Here is a 12,128-nt window from a genome sequence, read left to right on the forward strand (position 1 = left end):
GATTATTGAAAAGCATCAAGAAGACCAAGGAACAAACCCAACAGGTGAGGGATAATGGTCAATAGACAGCTGGAGCTAAATACAGAGCAATCTTGACAAAATCCTGTTTCGGCAGCAAAAGACTGGGGTGCAGATTCACCTTCAAGACAAGAGACCTAAACTTACGGCCAAAGCTACAACAGCTCAGACCAACGCACATCCATATGGTAGAACGACCCCCTTAAAGTCCTAAATCTAATCTAGAATCTGTCGCAATACTTGAAAACTAACTTCATTCAAACTGACTGAGCTTCTACGATTTTGCAAAGAAGAGCGAGCAAAACTTTGTGTCTCTAGACGTACAAAGCTGGCAGAGAGAGGTTCAACAAAAGGATGGAAAAATCATAATTTTCAGTAACAAATTTTAAACCATTTGTAGATTTCCTTCTACTTTACAATTATACAATACTTTGTGTTGTATGTAATCCAATTAAAAACTTAATAAATTGGTTGTAACATGACAGAATTTGAGGAAAGTCACATACCAGGCACTGCATCTTACCTTAGACAGCAGATAAAGTCAAATCATAAATGATGAATAGGATGGAAGAGCAATGATCTTCTTATATAACCTGCAAAGGTTTTGCTTGTTTAATAATTAGACCTCAATGTTAACTTTTTAACAAAGGGTCATTTTATTGTCAGTACCTTTAATCATGTACGCTGCTGGAAAAACAAACAGAACTTTGTTTACAATTATCCAGCAAGTAAAAAGAAGATATAGACACTATAATCTTCCTCTTTATGTTAAAGAAAAAAGTAACAGAGGGAAAGTGTCTTCAGGCCCTGATAGATGCAGCGATGTGTAAGGAAGTTTCTAAAATAGCAACGAAAGAAAACAACACAAAAAAAGCACGATATTTCATCCAGAAATCTATTCAAATATGAGAAATATGACAAAAATGAAGAGAAACGAAACAATGGAGCGAACCAAAACGACAACAAATCAATCAGAAGCAATAGTGCTGGCGGCTGTATACACATCACATCATCAGGTCTGGTGTCTTCAAAGACTTTCAGAGCGAGCCGCGCAAAACTCCATTAACTCCTGACAAAGAACGCAAATGAATCTCGACATGTGGTGAAGTGGAATTAAAGAGACCATCTCTAATCATGGCAAACATGAGGTGATGACTCCACTCTGCATGTATACATGCGCACACACAAAAGGATGAATGAGCACCAACAAAATGATAAAAAAAAAAAAAAACCTGCAAATAAAAGCAAACAGAAAACAACCACGCTTCCTCAGAGTTTTTACAGCATGAATGGCACATCGCAAACACAATATTGGCTTTCTTCACAAGTGCAATTTACGAATGCCTCCAAGCCAAACGCAACTCTTCCAGCATCATCGGCAACTTCAAGGCAGAAATTCATGTGTCACAGATTCCCTCCCGATCTTAACCAACTTCCCTGGTCTGTGCTGAAATGCCTTCCTTGAAGTGTGGCGGAGGGTTTTGCACAAACAGCTGTGCGCCGGCATTAGAAAAAAGGAAATAAATAAATAAAGTAATGACAGCTTAGGCCCGAGGACTTTGGCTGGCTGCGCTTGACGAGCTGGATCCAAGCGCTCTCTCCACATAGCTCTGCCACAGCCTGCAGGTGAACTGTCTCGAGCGCCATATGGAGTTAGGGGAAAATTAAGACCGGTATAAGGAAACCGTTGGACGCGGGAGAGCACAAACAACAGAGAGGGATTCCAAACATTTCGTCCAATCCCGCTAAATCATTAGGTGAGGATGAAGTAAACAATAGCAGCAAAATTACTGCAGGTTAGGGAACTACTAACCAAAATCAGACCGGCTCAAGACTAAACTCACAAACAACAACTTCCCTTTTGCTCACACACACCTGCGCTACACAGAGACGCCTTATATTGTAGCACAGAAGCATGAAATAGCTTTTCTCAATGACTCATTTTGAGAATGAACATTGGAAACAGCTATTTCAACCACAATCAGCCTCTCAAGTTATAGAAACAGGCCAACGAGGGGATGAATTCATTCTTATAAAAATACCCTGACATTAAAGCTGTTGAAGAAATATGAATGTAATCATTTTATTTTTATCAAGTTACAGGCATTTGGTTTGTTTTAAGAGTTTGCTTTCAGGAAGGTTCTGTTGTTTTTAACCTTAGACAGGGAGAGCAAATGGTTCTCCCAGATAAGGAATGTCTCCCTTATCCAGCTGTGCATGAAGCAGGTGACTGATCATCACCCGCAATAAAACTTGCTCCCTTCTTGGTTTTTCAACCCCCATGTTGTAAACTCCTGAATCCTCCTGACCCTCCTTTGATGTGTGACAAAAAGGCAGAAGGACAGAGGCAGCCAAGGGCAGATGATCCCAGACTGTCAGGGAGTTTGGGTTTATCCTCTGTCCTCTTCTATAGAACAGTCTAAACTTGTGTTGTGTGGTTTTCGTTCTAGGATAAACTGGGTTATTTATAATAACCCTATCAAAAGCTCTTTTAAAACGTGACGCACTGAATCGTTTTGGCCCGGTCCCGTCATTGAACAACGGATCCAATCTGTGCCCTTATGACTCAAACAAAACTGTCACATGGAGCCACGCCGGGCTTAATTGGCCAACAGATAAGGGAGATATACCCACCCTCCTTAATTACTGACACCCCTGAGAAGGATGTGTGCAAAGGCCTTAAAATAAATTGTTGTGTTGATGAAGATTCTCAGTTATAAGGGTCATGATCAATCCATAAAAAGCTTAAAAAAAAATAAACAACCGTTCTTCTAATCTGAAACTGAAGATGTTTCGCTTCCCATCCAGGAAGCTTTCTCAATTCAAAATGTCTGGAGTAGCGTGGTGTTCCATAGCCTCGTGAGACCATCCTGATCTCGCGAGCTTTCAAGGTTTCACTCGCAGATCAGTCTGGCTACTTTCCGTTAAAGAAAATTTGGAGCCATTCACGAAACGAACGTCCAATCAGCGTTGGCTTTGAGGCGGGTTGAGGTGTGACGCAACGAGAAGCGCGACAGTTCAGTCTAAAGAACATGGCGGCTTCAGCCGATGAAACTAGCGTTAGCGCGGCTATCGAGCAAGTTTTATCGGAATTACAGAGTATTTCTTCACTGAAAGAAGAGCAAAACACTCCTCTGGAGGCTTTTCTCAGAGGAAAAGATGTTTTTGCTCTTCTCCCGACTGGTTTCGGCAAGAGTTTGATCTATCAATTGGCTCCTCTTGTCGTGTTAGTACGTCATATGCTTCGTTGATCTGATTGGTTTATTTGGCCCGTCTATCACCAACATAGGCCAATCAGCTAACTAGCATTTTCGCCCCTTCCCAAAATTACTTCAACGGAAGATTTCCAGATGGATATGCGGAGCAAATCTATCTGGCTGAGTCAGGTTAGGTGTTCCAAGCTCTTGCATTAAAACTGTTGTTGTAGAGTCTTGGTGAACCCAAGACGCCCTTCTTTCCTCCTTTGCCGTCCTGCTAACTGTAAAATAAAAACGGGTGCTCATCCAGCCTTGGTTGTCACCGTTCTGGTTCGCTTAAACCTTTTAAATATGGTCCCAACCCCCATATAGGGGAATTCTTATAAAGACTACAACACATATGCCTTCAATAGTCGTAGTGTTCTCTTGTCTTTCCTACTGTGAAGATTGGCAAAGAAAAGCTGTCCACTGTGTCATATTATAGTCGTTTTTCCCACCCTTGCCAAATTGAAGGCTGATTTTTTCCAAATCTTCTGTGAGAAATGATGCTGCTACAGCAAAACGTGAATTTATTTTAAAGGTTTTTACACATCTTCACCAGGGGGCTTGTAGGATGCTACTTGCTAAAAACACTTTTTTTCCCCTACACAGTTGAGTTAAACAGTTTATTTACAAGAAAACTCTGAAAAGGTTACTGGCAATATGTTTAAAACAATTTGACAATGACAGAAACTGATCTGCGGCAGGCAGAAGTTTGCATACAGTCCTCGTGAGAATGATCTGTCAAATTTATTTTAAGCTTTAATCGATTTATTTCAACTCTTCCTTTTCCCTGGTGGGATGATTGTACAAGATATAGCAGCATTTAAGAATACACTGTTCTAATAGATATATGTAGAGATTTTAAAACAGCTCATTCAGGCCGCTGTGATCTTGGAGCAGCTTGCATATGTGAAATGCCACACTTATGCAAACAACAGTCATATTTTACCACATTGCCCAACAAACAAAGCCAAATCCATGAGGTCAAAGCCTGCTGAGCCTGATTTTCGTACGATACATCCTTAATGTAAATCCGCTTCTTTAGATTTTGCAAGCGAGCGGCCAGCAGGTAACCTGAGGTGAGCAGATTCAGATTGCTCGGGGACGGATTAGCAAGTTAAACCCAATTTAATGACTTGATGGGATTGGGAAGTCACTTCTGTAGTCAGCAATTACATTTGAGGAGGATTTTAATTTACTGTAATGAGGAGGAGGGAATGGGACCAGACAACAGCCTCATACACTGAAAGTTGTGTGTAAACAGCAAATACTCATCGGTCCAAATAACAACAACAATCTAACAAACTATCAGTATGCTGGTGTCATTCAGGAGACATTTGTGAAATAAATATAACCAAATATACATAAATAATACATACATAAATAAAATGACGATACAAAGAAATTTACAATGTGCTTGGAGGGAGACTTGTATTCCTAAAATCTGACCAAAAGAGACATTTGATTAAGGCATGAAAGTTGTAATGATTGACATCTTACACTAAAAACGCCATGATAACATGGTATTTACACACAAATTAAAACATAAATCTATTTTTTAATAAAACCACCTATTTAAAACAGAGAAGCAACAATCATTCCTACTGCTGCTAAAATTACATGAAATATTGATCAGTCCAGGTATAATGATGTTTACTGTAACTTTTATGCTTACGTGATTTTATTGCAGAGACTGATCGGAGGGAAATGAAATAAGCTGACAAATTTCATAGTGTTTTTGCCACATTTATCAAGCAGCATATCATCACTGTTTATCCGTCTGCTGTTTAAGAAAAACAGCACAACTACTCGCAGGGTAATTGTAGTTTTAAAAGGTGTTAACTGAATAAGAGTTGGTGTTTTTCACAACTGGACATCTTTCCAGACAGCTCGATCTGTCTGCTTTGTAAGCAAGACAACAGCGCCCAGCAACAGGTGGGGGAGGGGCAGAGCTATAGTACTCTACGCCTCATTAAAACTTCAGTTATTATGGCACTGGGGCCTCTCATTAAAAACACTTTGAATTTCAGAAACTCAAGTTTATAGATGTTTCAAACTGTAAGTTTTTAAATCCAAGGTATTCTTTGAGATTGGTAACAGATCGTGTAGAGCCGCATTATAAATACTGCTATTCAGCCATTAAGTACAATCAATAGTTATGAACAATATACAAAAGCAAAGATTCTTAAATACTAATTCATAAAAATAAAAAATAAACAACTTACTTGAGGATACGGGAACATGCCAAGAGCCAACTGTGAAAAGAAGAACAATTATTACTGAAAGATACTTTAAAATATAAAGAAAAAATAATTTTACATATTTACAGTTGTATAAATTGAAATTGTATTTTCAAATATGCTGTGTGTGTGTGTGTGTGTGTGCCTTGTTGTAAATGCAGCTGAGCAGGAAAATTTTTTGCTGATTTTACTAGTAATTATTTTTTTTTCCTGGGTTAGGGGTTGGGTTTAGGACTAAGGTGTCAATAGGTTTAGGGATATACTGGTAAAGGTCAGGGTTAGGGTCAGAGTAAGGGCATGGAAAGGCTTGAAAATTAATGGAAGTCAAGCCATGGTCCTCACTTTGTATTTTAAGCAAGGCCGTGTGTGTGTGGATAAAATCCAAACACAGGAACAATCGGGCTGAAGGTTTTGCCATATACCGGCTACCAGCTATAAATGGGTACATATGTTCAAGCATGTTACCTAATTGTACATCATTAAGCTTTAGGCTGAACCTGCTAATGTATATCATCCACTCATACAACATTATTTTCACACTGTCCTGCAGCATCGCCACTGGATTCAGAAATGGACAGAGTGGGGGAATGTGGGAGCTGAAGCCACTGCAGAAGCTGAAACTTACAGCCTTTATGGTAAGATTAGTGCCCACCTGCTGGTAAGAAGTCTTAGTCTATCAGCGTCAGCTATAACTTAGTAAACCTCCATGCCATTACCCCCTCTGGAAACAACACAGACGGATAAAGGAGGACATTGGTGGGAACCCCTGGTGTAATAAAGTGTGTTTGTGTGCTTTCTTTCAGGGCTGTACGATTTTGCCAAAAACTAAATTAAGATACATTTCAACCATAACTGCGATTTAATTTTGACTTTTCTCTGCATTAACCACAAGCAACAAAAATGGCCTGTAGAAAAAGACGTTTGTAAACAAGGACTGTTTAAAACAAGAAATGTAATTGTTTTTATTAGTCAGAATATTATTTTTCAAGACAACAGCTTTTAATTGAGTGTGACATCAATCCTTGTTGAACATAAAGTGCAACCAACAAACAACTCTATGAATTAAACAGTTTGACCGTTACTTAATGCTGTGGTGAGATTTCTGAAAGTTTCTGGTAAAACAGTATGATTATATAAACTCTAAAACAAGTAATAAAATAATATTATCTCACTGCTGCAGCTCTGTTCCCTTCCTTGTGGAGGTTATCCCACTTTAAACATATTACAGACAACTAAAGGACACATCTGATCCTTTAGTTGTTACGTAGCCAAAAGCTGCAGACCTCTGCAATTTGGAAATTGTTTCTTTTAAAATTGTGATTATATTGCAAATGCGATGAATTGTGCAGCCGTACATTTCTTTAAATGAAAGGTGGTTGAAATCTCTCCTTTAGAGTTGACATGAGGTGGACACTGTTCATCTGAATGACGAGCAGCCTTTTGGTGCTTTTACGCTAGTAGAAGCCAACATATTCTTCTTTGGACATAAATGGAGCAAGTGGTGGGATAAAGATCAACCCAGAGTGGAAGTGAAAGCCATCTCCCTTTAGCCTAATGCACACATTGGCAGCGAGTGACGAAGATATGGGTCATCTTCATCACACAAATTATTCGTTAATGATCTTGACATGAGTACATCATATTGAACTCATCCATTTTTGTTAGAGTAGTGATTAAATCAAACATTATTGACAAACAAAGGTGAGACGGGGGCATGAATCATCTGCTGCACGGCAGAGCGAGAGAGACGGCTGCAGACAGAAACGAATGGAAAATCAATGGTGCAAATGGGAAGACGAGAGAACAGGGAAGTGCAGCTGTGAAACGGCAATGTTGTCTGATAACAGCGTGTCACTCAAACACGTGATCGACTCTCTGCAGTGATGAAAAGATAACACAATAGATGACAACCCTACTACATTTCAGCTGGAGATGTAGTAGAATAGTTGACTTTAGTTCAGAGACACATCAAGTGTGTTAAAAAAAAACATTATTTGAGACTTTACGGAAATAAGCAGGAATAAACCAGGCATTTAAAATATTGACACTTGGCTCTAAACTAGGATTTTAAGCATAGTTGTTGAAAATATATTACAGCTACTGCCAACTAATACAACTGAAGACAGCTCTGCTATTCAATCACATGCACAAATTCTTCTGCAGAGGGACTAGGGCTGGGAAATATGTCAGGATTTGAAAAATATTGGGATAAAAAAAAAAACAGGTTTAATATATAAGATTTAATATATATTGTTTTTATCAAGATGGACCATGTTGCGTTCTCACTATACTTAGAAGATAATAAAAATCATCTAAGTATCTAATAAAAGTTTATTTTTTTATATATTTTTTTATAGGTACTTAAAAAAAATTATAATTTGAGATAAATATCGTATATCTGTTGAGCTCTATTTGGCATTAAGACATCAATTCTTATTGCCACATTGCTAGACAGGACACTGGGAAAAAAATAAATAAATAAAAATATCGTATATCTGCATTTTGGCCCATATCGTCCAGCCCTAAGAGGGACTGAGGCCAGCCTCCGGGACGCACCATCCAGAGTTGTTCCTCCATCACAGACGCTTTCTAGAACCTGGAACCACTGAGGTCCAGGGCACAACAGTACTGAAGCTGCACAGCTGAGCTTTACTACGAGTAAAGTAAAATAGGTTTTGATGATATAGAGGAAACATTTTTGATGCTTGAGTGTTTAATTTGTAAGTATCACATGGCTGCCTGCCTACGACTAAACAAAATGTTTGTTTTTTGGTTTAAATTTCCCCCACAATTCCCAGTTGATTCATACAAATTCCTGTAATGGCCATTAAAAAAGTTTTAAATTTTCAATATTTCTGAAATTCCCCAGCTTACACCAAAGTTTCTGAAAACTAAATTTTTCCGCCCTTTTCAAACTCCTTTTCTGTGTGAAACATAAAAGGACATGCTTGAAGTTATTTAAAAAAAAAATGTACACCTCCATGAAAGAGATGCCCACACTCCAGACGTCGGCATGAATCCCATACTGCTCTCCTGAAATCCTTTCTGGCTGGGGAGATAAAAAATAAAGCTCTCTTAGAACATAAAGAAGACTTAAACTTTCAAAAAAAAAAAAAAAAAAGGTATAACTTTATTCAAATTTACAGCTGAAAGCGGGAAACTTACTGCCATGTATGCGTTGGTTCCCACGTATGTTTTTGCTATAGAATTTACCAGCTGCAATTGTAAAAAAAATACCCTGTTAAAGCCAATAATTATGCTCATGTGCAAATATGTAAACAGCAACCATGTAAAAAAGTTTTACTATTCACAACGGAAATGGATTTAGGACAAGAGCCATACAAAATGTCCATTTCCTACACCTGCTGTTATTTCGGGGACCACGACCAAGGGGACAACAGCATAAGAGCTTGTGTGTCGTCAGTGACGGCACCCTGATAATAACCGTCTGCTCCCATGTGGCTTTTTTTTTTTTTTTTAAATGTCCTACAGAATGAGGCAGGGACGAAGGGTGTATGGGTGTAAAATACATAAATTACAACAACAAAAAAATCAAAATCAAAATCAGACGAGGGGTAGGACACCTTTAGGAAGGTTATGAGTGAATGACCAATTTTTTCACTGAAGGGAGACTGCGTGTGAGGATGCTGAAAGGGAAAACTGGGTGTTTTGGGGACGGTAAAGGTCTGTCCCTGATGATTACGTTACAAAACACACTGCGGCGTGTGCGCCGACACACATGATGACAAGGCTATTGTCAGCCACCCACACGCTCCCCTCCAATCTACTGAATACATATCAATGAGGCTCGGCGCTGTGTGCGCCGCTCATAATTATAGCAAGGGATTTTTTTTTCAGAGGATGCAGAACAATGGAAGGGGGGGGGGGGGATAATGTGAGAAGATGACCCTGGGGACGGCTCTGATGTCTTGAGTGGAAAATGAATACTGTGATTGACAAGCTGCCTACATGCACACAGGTCTGCACGTGCACACCAACGGAGCAGGACTGTGGCGGTACAGCGCCTCGCTACTGCTTTGCCTCCTCGCATCTCAAAACCGCATTCTTCCATCCGCTCCCACGCAAACAAATCAGAGTACCTGTGTGCTGACACCAAAGTCACACAGCTTGACTTGTCCTCGGGTGTTCACCAGCATATTGGAAGGCTTGACATCTGTGGAGACAAACTGCTTGACGAAACTGCGACATCAGCACTCTGCTGCTTGTCTTTATCAACTCTGCTGTTTTTTTCTTTTTTAATATCGCAGCACCTTACTCACCTCTGTGAAGAATCTTCAGGCTCCACAAATACGTCAGGCCTTTCACAACCTAGGGAGGCGAGAATGGGAGAAAAAAAAAACAAACGAAAGGATTACAACTTTTCCGCGTTGGTGCAAATAAAAATCAAAGGCTTCGGTTTTTAATTGGTCAAGTATAAAACCCAGACACAGTGAAAGTGATGGTCTTTCTGCAGGTTATTTGGAAACCAGCCATCAAAACAGTTGGGGTCGGTCAACGTGACTTTTACAGCTGCGCTCACGGCGGGTCATTATGATCTCCGACTCACTTCCGCTGTTTTTTGTTTTTTTTTTTTTTTTACATCTCTATATAGTGTTAAAATATTTTGCACTGAAAGCTGTGTTTAAATTCCTGTTTTCCAGCTGCTAGTGTGAATGAAAAGTCATCTGATCAAGACTGAGAAGCGTTCACAAGCTCCGCTGGTTGCTTATGAAAGCAACAACAAACAAAGGGGTCATATTAAAGCTTTACTTTGCAGGACTAGTGTGATAAATAATATTTGTGGAGTTAAATCGTCTACACTCACTGCAACCCTTCACTAAAACAGAGATTAAAACACGAGGAGGATCAAACAATAAATTAATGAAGTGTTTAAAATGTAATGGCTCTTATTGGGCTCTCGGACTGAGGAAGAGCAAACCGTGAAGTCAAGAAATGGCTCTACCAGCTCTGGTTAAATAAGACGTTTTTGATGGGAAAGCCCTACGATTGGCAAACCAATCTGACCGGTCCCACAACAGCAACAAGGTTCTCAAATCAGAATAACAAGGCAGAAATCATCTCAGATTTCTGCATTAGCTCCCTGGTTGGGAGGTAATGCTTCTTGAATTGGTCCTAAAACTCAGGTGGAGTTTTGTTGGGGGAGGGTGCTAAAGATTTCTGCCTGCCTGAATATTATATCATTTGTGTTTCCGGATGAAATTCATCTGCAGCTCATTAGCTATTGGCTTTTAATTAAAAGACAGGAATAATTGGTATAGTTGTTAACAAACAAACAATATTCAAATCCAAGCACTTTCGTTGACTACCACACTGTTACAGTGCTTACATTCAAATACATTCATAGTATCACCTAACCTTAGTAGAAATGTTAATTAAACTATTAAATGAAGCACAGACTTCGGCTTTCATTGTCTTTGGAGGTGGAAAGAGCAGCACTGTCATCAGAGCCTGTTTTAGGAATTTAAATTCCTAAATGTTCTAATATTTTTCAAAGCATTTATGTTTCAAGATAGAAAAATCCAAGCGATCGCAACCATCCAGGGTGGGCCATCATTACCCAATTTTATATGTGGAACAAGCAGACATGATGCAGCCGCCGCCCGTCTGTATATTGTTAATCCTTTTTTGGGGAAGGGTTGTTAGGGCTGGGCAATATATCAAGATTTTAAAAACAGTGAGATTTAAAAAAAAGAAGAGATATGAGATGAGACTATCGTTTATATCAAGATGGTTTGTGTTGTGTTATAATTATACTTTTATGTTTTCCAGTAGGTTACCTTTCAGCTGTTTCTGATAGTTCTCTTTTGTTTGTTATGTTTGTTAAAGAAAATATACATTTTACTGCTTTTCATTGTGTTCTGGATAGTGCCAATGCAATAGTCAGATTTGTGTCCATAGATCTCTGAAGCTGAAGCAGCATCATCCCTGCAGGAGGAGGACCCTCTCAATACCAGCTACATAAAATACCAAAACCCAAAGTGGAGGTGCACACAACTGATTCCAGATCATATATTCCAAACTTTCCTTTCACTCAGCTGCTTCAAACATCTTGAATTAAAATCCTACCGCTGTGGTAAAAAGGAAGAATTGTGTTTTAAATCAAGATTCTCAATGTCAAACGTCTTTTTATCTCATAGCAAATTAGTCAAATAATTGGACCAAAGAAAATAAAGGAACTAATGACATATGCCTTAAAGAGATAATTCAAGTCAAGATGATCGGAAGGCTTTCTATAACGTGTGTGCAGGGACACGGTTTCTTCCTCCTGCAGAACCAAATGGGTGTTTAAGTATTATTCATTTTCAAATGCTTTCACTGCTTTATGGCGATTTCTTCATTTACACAATGCGGGCGCTACTTCCAAGGCTTTTGTGATCCAATACTGAAAAACAACAGAGAAAGGAATGGAAAAAAAAACACCCAAAAAACACAAAACTGCCTTGAAAGGTTGTGCAACAACTGGCAACCTCCCGAGTGCTTTTCTTTCAGTGATAATTAACAACTGTGGCAGTAGAAAGGAGGAAAAGCTGTGAAACAGAATTAGCACTGATTAAATAGCTGTCACTGTTTGATTACGGACAAACCTAAAGGGGAAGCAGCACAAAAGAGG

At 39.1% G+C, this 12,128-nt stretch overlaps 1 protein-coding gene across 1 annotated transcript in view; it reads right to left on the reverse strand.

Moving 5' to 3' along the window:
* Positions 1-12,128, reverse strand: part of map2k5 (mitogen-activated protein kinase kinase 5) — a 66,269-nt gene that overhangs the window by 32,396 nt on the left and 21,745 nt on the right. The window contains exons 13-17 of the mRNA XM_012877155.3: positions 9,778-9,826; positions 9,598-9,671; positions 8,663-8,713; positions 8,475-8,546; positions 5,483-5,512 (exon numbers count right to left, since the gene is read on the reverse strand). Coding sequence (XP_012732609.2) covers positions 5,483-5,512; positions 8,475-8,546; positions 8,663-8,713; positions 9,598-9,671; positions 9,778-9,826 — 276 coding nt within the window. The remainder of the gene's footprint in view (positions 1-5,482; positions 5,513-8,474; positions 8,547-8,662; positions 8,714-9,597; positions 9,672-9,777; positions 9,827-12,128) is intronic.

This window comes from Fundulus heteroclitus, chromosome 4 (assembly GCF_011125445.2).
Source record: "Fundulus heteroclitus isolate FHET01 chromosome 4, MU-UCD_Fhet_4.1, whole genome shotgun sequence".
NCBI classification, from domain to species: domain Eukaryota; kingdom Metazoa; phylum Chordata; class Actinopteri; order Cyprinodontiformes; family Fundulidae; genus Fundulus; species Fundulus heteroclitus.